Below are 18,809 nucleotides of genomic sequence, written 5' to 3'. Positions count from 1 at the left end.
TATTGAAGGGCGGATAAAAATTGCAGAGGGAGACCAAGAGATGAATGCACTAAGTAGGTTCAGAAGGATGTAGCTTGCAGTAGGTACTTGGAGATGAAGAAGCTTGCACAGGATAGAGTAGCATGGAGAGTTGCATCAAACTACAGGTAGTCTCTGGACTGAAGACCACAACAACAACAACATGTTAATTCACATCATCAGGTTTTCTAACTGATTATAACTTTCTGTTAATTACAGTTAAATGATATGAAATAATGTTAATGGTGATGATTCGGTACATAAGTGAACCATATAGTTTAATTTGCTGATAGAAATGAAGAAAAACCATACTTTCCAATTCTTGTCCATTACATATTGTGGATCAGTTAATATATAATCTGCTAAACTTTTAGTGGTATCAAAGCATTCATTAACTACCCCATAACTAGTCCTGTTACAATCTGCTATGATAAATATTTTGTCCCAAACTTTCCAGGTCTTGGAGGAATGTACGTTCTGGAAGAATGACATCCCCGAACAGGTAGTAACATTTCATCCACTCTTAAAGTATTCTCAAGTGGTGTAAGGCCTTGTGCAGTTCTTTGCAAATCCCTCCACAACATGATATACTGGGTCCAGCATATCAAAGGAAAACAAAATATTTCCACTGTCCTACTTGGAGGGAAGATTTTTGTCCCTATGACTCAAGTGTCCAAAAGTTCTTCCATATTCATTGTGTATGAAAGACCCAAAAATGAAACTTCCTGGCAGAGTGAAAATTTCATTCTGGACCCAAAAATGCTTTGAACTCCTCCTTTCTTTCCCCCAAGTTTCTTGCAATATTTGGGTCACTTTTATGAAGGGGTTTTTATAATCTATTGAAGTTGTTGTGTTCTCTATTATCAAATCAAGCAAATTGTCGTCAGCGAACAGTTTTCAGGTCTTGACAATGGTGTTAGGATTTCTAGCTTCTTCACTAGCATGAGGCAAATGCAAAATTATTTTGAGAGATCTGGTACATACATTTTGGTTGGGAAAGTTTTTCAGCCATCTAATTTGTCTGTCTCTTGACAGATTGCAAAGTAATGATTCACTGGAAGAGGGACCACATCAAACCACACTAGTTGGTAGGGAATCTCGATTAGTGTTAGTAAGTGAACTCGTGTTTCTGACAGAAATAACAATGTTATCTTCACTGTCCAACTGTTTATTAATCATTTCACTTTCTGTCTCGTGATAACTTTTAGGAACAAAACTAGGATCTACTGGCAAATTGGCATTATCAATTTCTAATAATAGTTTTTCAGTTTCTTCCTCATTTAAGTGGATGCTGCTAAGCTGTTTTGGAGCAATTTTATTACTTTGTCACAATAACAAAAAAGTGCATAATAATAATAATAAAAAGAGCAAATGTAAGTGGTCTGGATCTCTCAGGCTCAGAACACATTTCTTCCCTTGCCAACAGTCAACAGGCGAACAAAGAAGAATGGTAAAACAAGTATTGCCTTCTAGGAAATTTAACTGAGAGCTACAAAGAATGGCTTAATCATAAGCAGTGCACTCTTGTGGAATTTTTAAAACAAAATCCACGTGGCTCTGGGAGATCCAGCCCTTCGATTCTAGAGTTAATAACCTTTCTAAATCTGATAGACTTACAGTGGAATTTGTTTCCATTAATTCTAAAACATGGTGGAGCATGTCTATTGCAATTTTAGGATACTATATCTTCATTGCATTTAATTTTGTTAACAAACATAGGCACTGTGTAAAGAGGCAGACAGAAGACAATGTCAATAACTGTAAGTCCCTTGCACCTTGATACTGATGTACAGATTTTGTAAGAAGTTTCATGTGGAAGAGAAATATTTTCTCTTAATTATAACTTTGCATTTCAGTTACCAAAAAGTTGGTGTACAGTGGCTGTGGGAATTGAATCTGCAACGATGTGGAGGCATTCTAGGTGATGAGATGGGACTAGGGAAAACAGTGCAAGTCATTGCTTTTCTGGCAGGCCTTGCACATAGCAAATTAGTTGCACGTCATGGTGGGTAAGCATCTTAAAATTAGAAATCCTTAAACTACATGATAAATCAGAAATTGAATATTTTGTAACTTCACTATTTGTATGTGTTTTGATTACTTCACCAAAATTTTAAAGATTTCCCCCCCTCCCCGCCCCTTGCATGTTCTTCCTTACGAAATGAGACTTGACATTCATCCATGGATGTTAGTTTCGTTATTGGTTGAAAATGAAAATTAGTTATTTCGTTTCTTATTGAATAAATAAATAAATTAAATTATTTTGATTAAATTTGGTGTCATACTATCAAATGTTTATTTATATTACCATGCTCTTATAGGTATCGAGGTTTGGGACCTGTTTTGATTGTGTGTCCGACCACTGTTATGCATCAGTGGGTGCGAGAATTTCATACTTGGTGGCCACCATTCCGAGTAGCTGTGCTGCACGAGTCTGGTTCTTTTGATGGTAAGGAGAAATAAATTTTTATTTGAGTTGCTCTTTTTATACTGACTTCAGTATTGTGTAAGTTCTAAACTAGAGATGATATAATTGAGAAAATTTTCTTCTAAGTAGGCAGTTGGGCAGTTTTGTTTTTAGTTAAATTGTCCTTACAGCTCTTACATAATGGGACAGCCGAAAAAACCTTGGATAGGTAATGCCAGTTTTCAATAGAAAAATGTTGAGCGCAGACACTGTTATCTTCAGCAGAGGTATTTCAGTCAAGCAACAGGTATATCTTGGTACAGCGGCATGTAATAGGCATGCACAGTGGAAAATATCATTCTTGTCAAACACAGCTGGCTCTTATCCACATGAAGTAACAAGTGTCTCCAAACAAATAAATAAATAAATAAATAAAAAATAAACAAATGAGGTCATCCATTTGAACACTGAAAGCAGTGTGTTAAATTTCAGTTACATGGTTGAAAGAATGTAAATTCAACTAAGTACCTAGAAATTACATTTATGAACAACTTAAATTGGAACCATTGCATAGAAATTTTGTAAGGAAGATCAGTCAAAGACTGTGTTGTATTGGCAGAACACTTACAAGATGCAACAAATCTACTAAGGAGACTGCGTACATTGCCCTTGTCTATCCTCTTCTGGAGTATTGTTTCACCACATAGTATCATTATCAGTTAGGAACGACAGAGGGCATGAAAAAAGTCCAAAGAAGCTCAACTCGTTCTGTATGAAAAAAGGGAAGAGTGTCACATTTGTGGTACGCAAGTTTAGTGGCAACCATTAAAACAAAAGCATTTCACATTACATCAAGATCTTTTCACAAAAGTCAATCATCAACTTTCACACACAAGCATCTGCCAGCAGCAAACTGTGTCAAAGGATTTAGGATGAAGACTGCGTAATACTTCATAACAACAAACTGCTTTTGATGAGTATGACACCACAAAGGATTACATTAGGTTCGTTTGAGTAGTTGCCAATGGGTTCATGTGCATGCACATTTGAGTCGAATGAGAGCAGTACCTTCTCCCACTTCTGGCTTCTTGAAGTGCGGCTGATAGCTGTATCGGCAGCAGCAACAAGCAGCCAGATGCTGCCCAGAAAAAAATTTCTGTCGTACCCAAGATGGCAGATTCGTGCATGTGCAGAGCAGCCGGAGTTGAGCTGTAGTGGTGGGAGGGGGATGGGGAGTCTCCAGTAGTATGTGGAGGGGGAAGAGCCCCCACATGGCCCGTGTTTAAATTTAGTGATTTTCCTGTTTCCTCTTCGTATACAAGTCTCCTGTCAAGTGAAAAGAAAACGGATTTCTGTGGCTGGGAGCTATAAAGTCTGTTAAAATACATGCATATAATTGTGGAAGGCTGAAATGTGTTACTAGTTTCAGTTTGCTGATTTTATTTTATTTCCAGGTTTGTGACTGTCAGGCATTAATTGCCTTGTAGAACAATGAAGTAATTTTTGACAGTTTGCTGAAGAAATTTGGTTTTTAGTAATCTTTTTTGCAGAGGCAGTCAGTTTATTTGAAATACTGTTGGCTAGTGTCAACTGTGTGCTGAACTTCAAATGCATGTTTTTATCTTCTGGCATGTATTGTGTTACGTCATAATAAAGAACCAAACATGAGATAATACTGCACCAGCACGCCAAGAAAATTTCCATCCCGAAAACCACACTGAAAAGCTTAATATCAGGTTGCGGCCTGCTACTTTGTGAATCTGGATATATATTAACATTCACTGTGAGACGAGTTACTTTAGTATGGTTTACAAAATACTGATGCTCTTGGAGTATCCTCTGATGTCCTTTTTTTATTTATGACCTAACATAAGACATAATGTTATATACATATGAACATGTTGTTGTTGTTGTGGTCTTCAGTCCTGAAACTGGTTTGATGCAGCTCTCCATGCTACTCTATCCTGTGCAAACTTCTTCATATCCCAGTACCTACTGCAACCTACATCCTTCTGAATCTGCTTAGTGTAGTCATCTCTTGGTCTCCCTCTACGATTTTTTACCCTCCACGGTGCCCTCCAATACTAAATTGGTGATCCCTTGATGCCTCAGAACATGTCCTACCAACCGATCCCTTCTTCTGGTGAAGTTGTGCCACAATCTCCTCTTCTCCCCAATTCTATTCTATACTTCCTCATTAGTTATGTGATCTACCCATCTAATCTTCAGCATTCTTCTGTAGCACCACATTTCGAAAGCTTCTATTCTCTTCTTGTCCAAACTATTTATCGTCCATGATTCACTTCCATACATGGCTACACTCCATACAAATACTTTCAGAAATGACTTCCTGACACTTAAATCTATACTCGATGTTAACAAATTTCTCTTCTTCAGAAATGATTTTCTTGCCATTGCCAGTCTACAGTCTACATTTTATATCCTCTCTACTTCGACCATCATCAGTTATTTTGCTCCCCAAATAGCAAAACTCCTTTACTACTTTAAGTGTCTCATTTCCTAAACTAATTCTCTGAGCATCACCCGACTTAATTCGACTACATTCCATTATCCTCGTTTTGCTTTTGTTGATGTTCATCTTATATCCTTCTTTCAAGACACTATCCATTCCGTTCAACTGCTCTTCCAAGTCCTTTGCTGTCTCTGACAGAATTACGATGTCATCGGCGAACCTCAAAGGTTTTATTTCTCCTCATGGATTTTAATACCTACTCCGAATTTTTCTTTTGTTTCCTTCACTGTTTGCTCAATATACAGATTGAATAACATCGGGGATAGACTACAGCCCTGTCTCACTCCCTTCCTCACCACTGCTTCCCTTTCATGTCCCTCGACTCTTATAACTGCCATCTGGTTTCTGTACAAATTGTAAATAGCCTTTCGCTCCCTGTATTTTACCCCTGCCACCTTCAGAATTTGAAAGAGAGTATTCCAGTCAACACTGTCAAAAGCTTTCTCTAAGTCTTCAAATCCTACAAACGTAGGTTTGCCCTTTCTTAATCTAGCTTCTAAGATAAATCGTAGGGTCAGTATTGCCTCACATGTTCCAACATTTCTACGGAATCCAAACTGATCTTTCCCGAGGTCGGCTTCTACTAGTTTTTCCATTCGTCTGTAAAGAACTCGCGTTAGTATTTTGCAGCTGTGACTTATTAAACTGATAATTCGGTAATTTTCACATCTGTCAACACCTGCTTTCTTTGGGATTGGAATTATTATATTCTTCTTGAAGTCTGAGGGTATTTCGCCTGTCTCATACATCTTGCTCACCAGATGGTAGAGTTTTGTCAGGACTGGCTCTCCCAAGGCCGTCAGTAGTTCCAATGGAATGTTGTCGACTCCGGGGGCCTTGTTTCGACTCAGATCTTTCAGCGCTCTGTCAAACTCTTCACGCAGTATTGTATCTCCCATTTCATCTTCATCTACATCCTCTTCCATTTCCATAATATTGTCCTCAAGTACATCGCCCTTGTATAGACCCTCTATATACTCCTTCCACCTTTCTGCTTTACCTTCTTTGGTTAGAACTGGCTTTCCATCTGAGCTCTTAATATTCATACAAGTGGTCCTCTTTTCTCCAAAGGTCTCTTTAATTTTCCTGTAGGCAGTATCTATCTTACCTCTAGTGAGATAAGCCTCTACATCCTTACATTTGTCCTCTAGCCATCCCTGCTTAGCCATTTTGCACTTCCTGTCGATCTCATTTTTGAGACGTTTGTATTCCTTTTTGCCTGCTTCATTTACTGCATTTTTATATTTTCTCCTTTCATCAATTAAATTCAATATTTCTTCTGTTACCCAAGGATTTCTACTAGCCCTAGTCTTTTTACCTACTTGATCCTGTGCTGCCTTCACTACTTCATCCCTCAAAGCTACCCATTCTTCTTCTATTGTATTTCTTTCCCCCATTCCTGTCAATTGCTCCCTTATGCTCTCCTTGAAACTCCGTAGAACCTCTGGTTCTTTTAGTTTATCCAGGTCCCATCTCCTTAAATTCCCACCTTTTTGCAGTTTCTTCAGTTTTAATCTACAGGTCATAACCCATAGATTGTGGTCAGAGTCCACATCTGCCCCTGGAAATGTCTTACAATTTAAAACCTGGTTCCTAAATCTCTGTCGTACCATTATATAATCTATCTGAAACCTGTCAGTATCTCCAGGCTTCTTCCATGTATACAGCCTTCTTTTATGATTCTTGAACCAAGTGTTATCTATGATTAGGTTGTGCTCTGTGCAAAATTCTACCAGGCGGCTTCCTCTTTCATTTCTTTGCCCCAGTCCATATTCACCTACTACGTTTCCTTCTCTCCCTTTTCCTACTACCGAATTCCAGTCACCCATGACTATTAAATTTTCGTCTCCCTTCACTACCTGAATAATTTATTTTATCTCATCATACATTTCATCTATTTCTTCATCATCTGCAGAGCTAGTTGGCAAAAAAACTTGTACTACTGTAGTAGGTGTGGGCTTCGTATCTATCTTGGCCACAATAATGCGTTCACTATGTTGTTTGTAGTAGCTTACCCGCATTCCTATTTTCCTATTCATTATTAAACCTACTTCTGCATTACCCCTATTTGATTTTGTGTTTATAACCCTGTAGTCACCTGACCAGAAGTCTTGTTCCTCCTGCCACCGAACTTCACTAATTCCCACTATATCTAACTTTAACCTATCCATTTCCCTTTTTAAATTTTCTAACCTACCTGCCCGATTAAGGGATCTTGACATTCCACGCTCCGACCCGTAGAACGCCAGTTTTCTTTCTCCTGATAACGACATCCTCTTGAGTAGTCCCCGCCCGGAGTTCCGAATGGGGGACTATTTTACCTCCGGAATATTTTACCCAAGAGGATGCCATCACATATGGGCTTCATATGTCATCGTAGCTGCGCATGCACAGTAACGCCGTTCCCTGGCGCTCTCTGACAATTGCTGAAATAAATTCTAACAGATTGTGGGAAAATGTTGTGAATGGTGGTTGGAAAAGTGTTACTTTCAAAATAAATTTCATTTTATGCAAGATTAATTATGTTATGTGTGTGAACATGGTTTGAATTTCTTAAATAGCGGAGAATTTGATTCTCATTTAAAGCTTAACACTTTGAGAGCCAGCCACTTCACAGACTTTTGAACCCAGAAGACCAGACATTTATGTCATTATAATTTTACTGGTGTTTCTTAAAAGGAACCCATTACCTAAAAATGCTTGAATTATTTGACGCATTTAGGGTGAGGCAGAGTCGTGACTGTGGTGACATGATTATGTAAAGACTTAACGCCACCCTAATAAACCTCGAACCCCAAATGCGCAATGGATGATGAAAGAAATGTGACTTGCCAAGTTGCATTTCAACCCTTCCTTATGTAAGACCATGAGAAAGGTGAAAGTTATGTAAATGCTCTTCCATGGATGCATCCATCACAATGATGTCATTGAGATAGTTCATGCACCCCAGAACACACACTACAAAAACGCTGAAAAATTGTCAATGCACTAGCCACACTGAACGAGAGACACTGATATTGGTACAGGGCTTGTTAAGCACAAGGACTCAAGTAGAAACTTCAACAGAACCTTGTAAACAGGCTTCACATAAATCATTTTGAAGAGAATCTGACCCTCAGTGAATTTAACCAATAACTTGTCAAGATGGGGCAAAGGATAAGTTTCAGTGACAGATTGAGTTTTAAGTGAAATTTAAGTTTCCGCAGAGGGGAAGCTAGCTGTTGTGACTGACAGTTCGCAACTTTTCACAAACACAACTTTTATTGATTTAAGTTCACAAGATTGATGAGTGATCAACAAACAAAAGGTAACAATAACTATGTCAGTACAAGTCTCCTAATTGAGGCAAACAAAAGTTCACTTCTGATTTTCCATAAAGGTTCGTGGTAACTAACACACACACACTAGTAACAGTCCAATTCAGAGACGAAGACGTAATCTTCCATGGTTGCAGTACACAAGGTCGGCATCCGGCATGAACTGAACTTCGGGGCCGGTTCTAGCCGCTAAATAGCTGTCTCCAGTCAATCACGTTCTGGCGTAGTGATACTTAACTGCAGGCCGTGGCTCGAGCTCCCCCTGCAGGAAGTAGTGCTCAGAATGTTTGTTTCCATTATCTTGTATGTAAATAGCCGGTGTTTACCATGGTGCTTTTGGTACGCCTTGGGCATAGACAACCTGGTCCTCTATGGTGTAATATGGGTTGCCATCTGTCAGGGGCTACCTTGGCTCCAAAGACCCCTCTTCCCTAGGAAAAGGTGGTGTGGCACGGGTGACCACAGGGTAAAGAGTACCAATATAGCCCAGTGCTGTAGGCTGATCTGCAGCTACGTCCTCCTGAAGGAGATGGTGGGACCCGGCCACTGGAGAGTAGGTCACCGCTTTCGGTACGAGGCAGCTGGAACGCCGCAGCAGTGATGGTTGCGAGGCGACGTCGGCCTGGGCAAGCAGCATGGGGACGTCTGCGTCGTCCAAGAGCCAGTAAGTTGGTTCAGGGGAAGGTCCCGGAGCTCTCCTGGGTCCAGAGTATGTGGCAGTGCAGGGCTAGCAGCCAGCGACTGCTGGCTATCTCTGGGAAGATCTTCCACCAACTGAAGCGAGGGCATCAACATAGGCCCCAAGGAAGGCACCAGCAATGGAGAGAGAGAGGAGCCGGCGTTGTGGGCTGCAGCTGCTTGAGGAAACGAGGACGCAGTTGGTTGCGGTGACACGAAACCAACCAGTCGCCCAGGCATACGTCGAACCGTTGTCGACCACGGGGCCATATAATGACCCCCAGAAGTCAGCTGGGCCGGGGCCCGAAACTGCAAGCCCACACCTTTGAGCCGGATGAATACCGGAAAGCACCTGGCAGGGTGCGAGGTCCAACCTGTGGCAGGAGGAGATGCAGTAGGGTGACCACAGAGCAGTTCGGCTATGTAGATGTAGACTCTTGTCACCCATCGGCGTGGCCCTGTAGGTACTGAGAAATAATGCAAGAGCTTCTTCCGGAGAACGGTCCTCCATGTACTACTTCATCTGAGTTTTAAAAGTGCGAACAAGGTGCTTCGCGTCTCCATTGGATTGGGGATGGAAAGGAGTGGCAAAACGTGGTGGATACCATTATCGTGACAGAATTTGGCGAACTCTTGACTGTGAATTGCGGCACTTTGTCTGATACCAAGGTGACAGGAAGGGCTTCAGTGGAAAATATTTTTGAGAGGGCCATGATGGTGATAGAGGAGCATCGGATAATGAAAGGGAAGTGGGAGTAGGCACCTGTGACGAGTAACCAGTAAGCACCGAGGAAGGGTCCCGCATAATCAACATGGATTCATTCCCATGGGAGGGAAGCGGCCGACCAGGATTGGAAGGACTGGGGCGGTGTGTGAAGGGCTGGGTACACTGCCGACAACCCCGAACCATGCACTCCACATCCACTGTCATGCCTACCTAGAAGACATGGCGATGTGCGAGGGTTTTCGTCTGGGCAATACCCCAGCGACTTTGATGTAAGACGTGGAGAATGCAGGACCACAGGGAAGTTGGTACAATGACTGCTGGAGTGGCGTCATTTTCAGCACAGAGGAGTACCCTGTTGATGGCCACCAGATGATGGTGGGTGGAGAAGAAGAATCAGAGGTCAGCCTGGACGCAAGGTGGAGGAAGCGTTGGCCGGCTGCAGAGAACATAGCGGCACACCAGGTGGAGGAGCGGATCTGCGGTCGTCGGTGTGGCCACCCTCTCAGCTATGACTGGGAATGCAGCTAACGCATCCTGTATGTTGTCATCAACCTGAAAAATTAGGAGGTCCGATGAATCAAATGCCGAATCCTGGCCATAGGGGAGCTGAGACAAGGCTTCGGCATTGGCTTGCTGGGAGGTGAGCCGGAAATGGATGGCGTACCTAAGACATGAAAGAAATAGGGCCCATCGCTGCAGGTCATGGGAAGTCTTTGTGGGTAACTGGTCTGATGGGGAAAATAAGGTAACGAGCGGCTTGTGGTTAGTGATTAAGCGAAAACGCTTACTGTAAAGCTACGGGAGGAATTTGTTACAGGCAAACACGATGGGAAGGGCCTCCTTCTCAATTTAAGAATATTTGCATTGGGCCTCTGTAAGGGAATTAAGTATGTACGCCACCGGGCATCCTAATCCATCCAGTAGACGGTGCGAAAGGACAGCCATAGCGAAGAGGAGAGGAAGAAATGGGTTATATGGGATGAGACTGGCCGCAGAGTGCAACCTCCTCTTTAAGGTTTGGAAAGCTGATTCGCAAGCTGGGGATCATCGGCATAGGTGATGGAGGGGCGCTGGAGGGAATGAACTTTCGATAATAAGCAGTTTTACCCAGGAAAGACCGCTATTGGTGGACGTCGCGCAGATGAGGAAGGGCCGTTATAGCGGTGGTGTGGGAGGAGGTAGGCGATATGCCATTGCAGGAAATGATGTGAGCCAGGTAGGAGATAACATGTTTAATAAAGGAGCATTTAGCAAGTTTGCATTTTAGGCCCGCAGTCCGCAGGCGCAGGAAAAATTGTCATAGATGACTGAGGTGTTCATCTGTGGTACGGCCAGTGACGACGATGTCGTCGAGGTAGTTTATGCAACCTGGCAAGAGCTGTTCCAAGTGACTCTGAAAGATGGCCGGTGCACTAGCGATGCCATACTTGAGGCGATTCAACCGGAACAGCCCAAATGGTATGTTGACGATGGCCAAGTGAGTAGAAGGCTCATCTAAAGGTATTTCGAGGTAGGCCATTGCAAGAATTGTTCCCCTGCGAGCTTGGAGAACAGGTCCTCTTGACGGGGGAGGGGATAGTCTTCAACCTGTGGCCGAGGGTTAAGCGTAGCCTAGAAGTCACCACAAACTCGAAGACTCCCGTCTGGTCTCCTGAGGACGACCAAGGGTGCCGCCCACGAATTGTAACGGACTGGAGTGACGACTCCCTCCATGGTGAGAAGGTCCATTTCTTATTGAAAAGGCTGCTGGAGGGCATGGGGAACCTGCCAGGCTCGGGAATATTACGGGCGGGCAGATGGTTTCAGCTGGAGCGACACATGAAAATCTTGAGCACAGTCGACGCCCGGCGAGAAGAGGTCCTGGAATAACATGCACAAGGTATCGACTACCAAGAACGGAACCTGGAAAAACACCATATGAACATTGTTGTCTATGGTGAAGCCAAAGGCCCTGAAGGCAGCCAGCCCGAAGAGATCCACCATGGCCGCATTGTTGACCATAAGGGAGGTAACTTCCTGGCGAACCGATTTATACATGACGGAAACCATGAACTGACAAAAGAGGGCGATCGCTTGCTTATAATAAATGAGGCGGCGTCGAGGTGTGGGCGTCGTGGGGGGGGGGGGGGGGGGGGGGGGGCAGCCTTTGCATAAGAGGAATAGTTGATCAGTGAGACTGCTGCTCCAGTATCCACCTGCATCTGCAGGGGCTGACCGTTGACCTGAACGTTGATCATCAGCTTGGAAGTTCCCGAAGACTGCACCTGGTTGACATCCATGAGTATAGACCCCCAACGGTCATTAGCCGGATGAGGAGGGGGCTCCCAAGATTGGCAGACTGAACTGACATGTCCATTATGGGTACACACTGCACAATACGCCGTCTGAATGCACAAATTCCTGGACAAGGCGGCTGCCCTGTCGACGTTGTGCAGAACAGGATGGCTGTCGCCGGTCATTGGGACGGACGGTGGCAACGTCTTCGACCTCCGCCAGTGATGCAACGGGCTCCGAGGCGTCATGGTAGCGGAGGGCCGCCACTTCCATGCAGGTTTCCAAAAGCTTGTTGGCTGCCATAGAGACTTCGTACTTGAATGCTAGATCAATGATCTGGTCCAGAATAGGATTGTGGAATCAGAGAGCATCGCGCTGGAAAGCCGCATCAGGGGCGGCCTGGATGAGGTGGTCGCGGATCATCTTGTCTGCAAATATTCTTTGGAGACTCATGTGCTGAAGTGACATTTCTAGCTGAGACCTTGCAATTCCAGTGCCCACTGGTGGTAGGATTGGCCACCCTTCTTGCGACTGGTAAAATTGGACACGGGCAGCCAACACGTGGAACTGTCGTCAATTGTAAGGTGCGTAGAACTCCACAAATCTGGGAGAAAGTCAAATAATCCAGAGGTCGAGGTTGGAGTTTTGTCAAGAGAACATAAATTTGGACTGGTCCGCTGAGACGAAAAGTAGGAACGACGAGCAGCCTTCTGGACAACCTGGTGGATTTGAAAATGCTTCTGGAGCCGCTTCTCATATGTTTCCCAGTCTTCAGCATCCTCGTAGAAATCGGGAAACAGCGGGTGGCGGCGGAACCGGGCAGTTTTGCAAGAGTTCTGTAAATAAATGTTCCTGTGTATCCTGAGAGTTCTTGCAAAACTTGTTTAAAACCTTGTATTAAGTCATCCACACTTTGGACCAGCTGCTGTAGGACAACTTCCACCATGAGGAAGAGAGACGCAGACACCAACTCATCGCCATTTGTGTTGTGACTGACAATTCGCAATTTTTCACAAACTCAACTTTTATTGAGCTAAGTTCAAAAGGTTGATGACTGAACAAACGAAAGGTAACAATAACTATGCCAGTACTAGTCTCCTAATTGAGGCAAACAAAAGTTCACTTCTAATTTTCCACAAAGGTTTGTGGTAACACACACACACACACACACACACACACACACACACACACACACACAGTAGTAAAAGTCCAATTCAGAGACGAAGATGTAATCTTCCACGGTTGCAGTACACGAGGTCAGCATCCGGTCTGAACTGACCTTTGAGGCTGGTTCTAGCCTCTAAATAGCTGTCTCCAGTCAGTTACGTTTTGGCATAGTGATACTCCTTGCAGGCCGTGGCTCGAGCTCCCCCTGCAGGAAGTAGTGCTCGGAATGTTTGTTTTCATTATCTTTTATGTAAATAGCCGGTGTTTACCATGGTGCTGTTGGTACGCCTTGGGCGTACACAACCTTGTCCTTTGTGGTGTAATATTGGTTGCCGGCCCTTCAGAGGCTACCTTGGCATCGAACATTAGCCAATCTTATTCATCTACTACTACCCTTTTTGCGATCGCAAGGGAGAAAACCACTCACTTGGTATAATAGGCTGTATGATCCCCCCTCCCCAAAGAACATCAATCTGTCCAGTTTTGCTTCCATTTGATCATGGGAAGCCACTGGAATAGAGCATGCAAAAAAAAATGTGTCTGTGCCATTGGTGTCAGGGTAACGTGGGCTTCACAATTAGTGGCAAACCTAACCCATCTGAGAAAAGAGACAAAACTTGGAACACAGAGAATGTAAGTGATGGTAATGCAGTGGTGAGAAACGAGGTGCACTATGTCTGAAATGGAAAAACTAAAATCATTGAAAGCATACAGTCTGAACAAATTTGCGGTGTCAGCATCATCCACTACCAAAAAAGTCAAGGAATGAACCACGGCTTTATACATAATGGAAGCCATAAATTGCCCCAAAATTGGAATGTACTGCTTGTTGCAATTCGACAAACATCAAGTAATAGGAAACGATGCTGGAGATCCCAAATTCACATTTGTTTGTGACTGCAGTAAAGTTATGGCAGCCCCCATGTCCACTTTTATCCTAAGCACTTTGTACATCACTCACACCTCAATATTAACATCCATGTCCATAGGAGGGCACTGGAAATAACACACAGATGCTGTATGTCCTTTCTTCCTTTAATCATTGCAAGTAGCCATGCACCTAGGCACACAGGCCTTTGTCATGTTGCACGAAATTCATAGGTAAGACGAGAGTTCGGAGTGCTACTGTTGCTTGGTGTGACACTGTCCAGCATGGCGCAGAGGCTGTGGTTGGACGGCTGCCACACCATCCTCTCCTCGAGAACTGACTTACGGCCGATGACCAGGAACAGGAGCCACTGCAGTGATATCACACCAAGCCTCAATCTGATCACTTGTAGCTCAAGACACCTCGAAAGATTGAGCAACATTTAACACTTCAGGCAAAGGTGGATTCTATCACTGTAATGCGTGTTGATGCAACTCCTTGTCAGGAACTAACCGACCTTTGTGACTGAGCCCATGGAGTTTGGGCGTCGAATCTCGGTAGGACTGGTGAGGCTGTTTAAGAAAATGATAGAACCCTAAATGTGCAGCAATGACATGCATCCATTTACAATGACGACTTGACAACAGCCAACTCATTTTGTCTAAATCAAAGCAACATAGGTTCCTGGAGAGAGGGGGTAACTGGCACAACAATTGGTAGGTACAAGGGGAAATAGAAGAAAGGAACAAAGTCTCACACATGTTTGCATCAGTGACACCAGAGGTGAGGGATTGTTGCCAAAGCCGCTTCTCATAAGCTCCCCTGTCTTCGGCCACATCATCATAATGGGGAAAGGTCAGTGGGTATGCCAACAGCATGGGAGCCTGCAAAGCTATAGTGGCCAACAAGTTAATGATAGCAACTGTAAGATCCTGCAGTTGCTTGAGGTGAGATTTGAGCACTGCCTCCATGGCCAGAGGAACCGAAGGAACAACCAATAGACCAAGCACATGGAAGTGAACAGCACACTCTCCACCAATTGTCGTAATGTGGCCCACCATAGGCAGCCTCTGGTGGTTGGTCTGTGCAGATGCTGCTGCCAGAAAATCCAAAGTGTAGTGCACTGGTGGCCCGATGCTGTGACGTATATCCAAGTATTATGTACAGGATTAAAGCAATCTCCCTCTCTATAAGTTTCACATCTGGTGCTCTCCCTCTCTAAGTTTCACATCTGGTGCAGTATGGTTTCCATTTTCAATCTTTTGTAAATAATGGACTTCGTGTACTTCTAATAATATGCTGCTGTTTTGCATCTTAACAATTGATTTGTTCCCATTGGAAGCATTTGATAGTAACTCTAAAGCTGACTCTGTTGCACTGATTTTGCAGGACGAAGGGAGTCACTGATTGGTATAATAAATTCCAATAAGGGAATACTTGTTACATCATATGTTGGTGTTGTACAGCACAAGGATGCCCTGACAGCCAAGAACTGGCACTATGTAATACTTGATGAAGGCCATAAAATTAGAAACCCTGATGCACAGGTAACCTGTATAATTTCATTTCCACACAATTTCAGGGTGAAACCTACAGAATTATATGTGGTTCCTGTTTAGCAAGCTAAAGAACATTTTCTTTTCAGGTTACACTTGCAGTAAAAATGTTCCGTACACCTCATCGTATTATTTTGTCTGGGTCACCAATGCAAAATAGTTTGAAAGAATTGTGGTCTCTCTTTGATTTTGTGTTTCCTGGTAAATTAGGCACTCTTCCAGTATTTCTTGCACAGTTAGCTGTTCCAATTACACAAGGTGGATATGCGAATGCTTCAGAGGTACAGGTATGTGAATATCTCCATGTTTTACAGTCAATGATTGCTTTTGCCAAATACTAGTGCTTTGCAGTCAGTTTGGGATAAACATTAAATTTAAACCTCATAAATAAATAATTATTTTTTGTCATTGCTCTGTAATGAATGCATATATATTGTCTAGAGCGATGTTAATTTATATTTATTTGGAATGATAAATTACATATAGATCAGAATTCATCCTGAGCATGCAGAAATGTGCACTTGTCAGTTCTTACATTCTATATCTGCAGGTCTTGTGTAACATTTGTCATAGTCATTCTGTGTTTGATCCATTGATGTGTGGTGCTACAAACAGATTATCATGATAAACTTTCTCTCTTTTTTTCATTAAATAACAAAAGAGGTACCTCTTCCCATAAATTAAGCCTCATCTAGAAGAACTGCAACTAGATTCATATAATAACCCATATTTCAAATTACTGCAGAAATACTACCTCCCTTCCCAGAATAATGCAGTGTTAATACAGATGTTATAATTTCATGTTACCTTTTCATTGTGGAAGTGCAGTTATGGGGAACCCATCACAGTTTGGTAGATTTTGTCTTACTGGCCGTTCTCAGAACTGTAAGTGATACAACCCATTTAGGATGTTACACATCATCTGTAAACATATATCATGAGTAAATTACTGGACAACAGAATCGCATGTCAAATCAGACAACACAAAGGGTGTCAAATGTTGAAAACATAAACAAATAATAGTTAAGCAAAACAACATAAAACACCACTATGAATGCTAGGGAAAGGCTACAAGTAAATATCAAAATAAAGAAAAATTGTACAAAAAATTATAGGCTTTGAAATGAAAACAAGAATGGACTCAACCTTAAGACAATATAGCCCCATCAAAACATAGCGCTTCAAAGTGAAGCACTACAGTTCCTGTAGTAGAAAATCAAATGCATCTAACACTAAAACGCTTCCAACCCACATATTACTCTTGCATATAACAAATCAATTTACAATTAATTAATTAATTCTACAGCTGTGCCTTTGATATGAATGCAAGTGAAACATACAATTCATATATGTACTGTGTTCAGATATTGATACCAAATCTGGCTTTTGATTAAATACCTAAAATTAATGTTTCTAATCATAGGACAAATGTATGTCACCTATAGACTGTTCACAGTTCAGGATAGTGGGAAATATTTTGTCATGGTTTTAATTAGAATATTTTAATGTCTAAACATGACACTTAAGCCACAGCTCTCATATTGCTCTCATTTTCAGTGGGCAGCCAAGGTCAAGGCTTAGTTTTCTGATTGATATGGTTTTACTACTAAACATTTCTAGTATGTCTTCACTGTCAGCACCATGTCTTGTGTTCAGGAGCATAGTTCAGATTGCCATTCAGCCATCCAATTTTAGGTTTTCCAGAATCAGTGAATGTGAATGCTGGTATGGTTTGTTTGAACCTAACTTGGCCAGTTCCTTCCCTAGCCTTGTGCAGTGTAAGCCTATGCTCATGTTGCTAGTGACCTTGTTGTCAACAGGTTGTGAATTCTTAATCTTCCATCCTTTTAACTGTCAAGCAATGGAAAATCAAGAATGGAATGTAACAATATAATGAGAAGACAATGTTACTCGCCATATATTGTAGATGCTGAGTCACAGAAAGGCACAACAGAAAGACTCTTGGAAAGATAGCTTTTATCCAACAAGGCCTTTGTCAAAAGTAGACAATATACACACAAACACTCACTCTCACAAATGTAACTGTGTAGTTTTTGACTAGACAGTGGGAAGCAAATGCATGGCTGAACAATCTTTATTATTTTTCAGGTTGCAACTGCGTACCGCTGTGCAACAGTATTGCGAGACACCATTTCACCATATCTTCTACGACGCATGAAAAGTGATGTGAAGGCACACATCCGCTTGCCTCAAAAAACTGAACATGTTCTTTTCTGTCGGCTTACTGATGAACAGCGTCAATATTACAAAGCTTACTTGGACTCTGGGGAAGTGGAACGCATACTTCAAGGCTATACCAAAGTGTTCCTCGGCCTTATAAATCTCCGTAAAATCTGCAACCATCCAGATTTGTACTCTGGAGGACCTAAACTTTTCAGAGGTGTAAGTTACTGTGATTCTTTCAGTAATAGCTTAGCAAAAAGTTGATACTTGGTATGGTATATGGTAATTAGAACCATCCTTAAGCATTCCAGTTGTATCTTTTTTACGCATTGTGTTATAGATTGATATACAAAGAGAAAAGAAACTGCAGAGCTGCTGTTGATGCAGTTTGGATGAAACCAACATAATATCCAGAATAGATTTATACAGAGTTATTCAAGTTGCAGACTTCTAGAGGTCATAGAGGGGATTTAATAGATGACTGATTTTGATAAGGAATCAATGTCCGGAAATTTACCATTTGGATATAAAATAAGTTTGAAGACTAGGTCACTTTCTGATCTCCCACTTACGGTATGCACACGGGCTGAGAAGAGGGAAGAGAGAGCTGTTGTCAATTCCTATTGTAGTTATGATATCACAGAAAAACTTTGTCTGACTACAACAGCAGCGAGAAATTGATATGTTTGAAACCAGAAGGGTTGGCTGTGGTTTTCCACAGGCACACTGCACTCTTAAGTTTGAAGAGAAAGCCCTTCATCACATAGACGGGAACCCAAAGACAAGTATTTGAAACAGTGCCCATGCCATGTGCCCCTGCAGCACACAGCACAGAGCTCATTGTGTTCTCTGTGTGAATTCCATGAAGTGGGAGATTTGAAAGTGGACTGATCTTCAAACTAATTCTACTTCAATATGGTACATTTCTGGAAGTGGGTTCCTTATCAAAACTTCATTTACCAAGTCCCCCTACAATCCCTAGAAGCCTTAAGTAAGAATTGTGAATCACTCTTTATATTTTGAAATAATAAATTGCATGCCTGTGAATTAGCTGAGCAGTATGCATCTTACTTCTTACAT

The 18,809-nt window shown here is 42.3% G+C and overlaps 1 protein-coding gene across 1 annotated transcript in view; it reads left to right on the top strand.

Annotated features, from left to right (window-relative positions):
• The window catches only part of LOC126335541 (DNA excision repair protein ERCC-6-like), a 126,756-nt gene that overhangs the window by 58,396 nt on the left and 49,551 nt on the right, over positions 1-18,809 (top strand). Inside the window, exons 9-13 of the mRNA XM_049998928.1 lie at positions 1,875-2,027; positions 2,340-2,467; positions 15,379-15,536; positions 15,635-15,832; positions 17,655-17,948. Coding sequence (XP_049854885.1) covers positions 1,875-2,027; positions 2,340-2,467; positions 15,379-15,536; positions 15,635-15,832; positions 17,655-17,948 — 931 coding nt within the window. The remainder of the gene's footprint in view (positions 1-1,874; positions 2,028-2,339; positions 2,468-15,378; positions 15,537-15,634; positions 15,833-17,654; positions 17,949-18,809) is intronic.

The sequence above is a fragment of the Schistocerca gregaria genome, chromosome 2 (assembly GCF_023897955.1).
Source record: "Schistocerca gregaria isolate iqSchGreg1 chromosome 2, iqSchGreg1.2, whole genome shotgun sequence".
Lineage (NCBI taxonomy): Eukaryota > Metazoa > Arthropoda > Insecta > Orthoptera > Acrididae > Schistocerca > Schistocerca gregaria.
The sequence above is the reverse complement of the archived record's forward strand: the minus strand, read 5'-3'. Positions and strand labels throughout refer to the sequence as shown.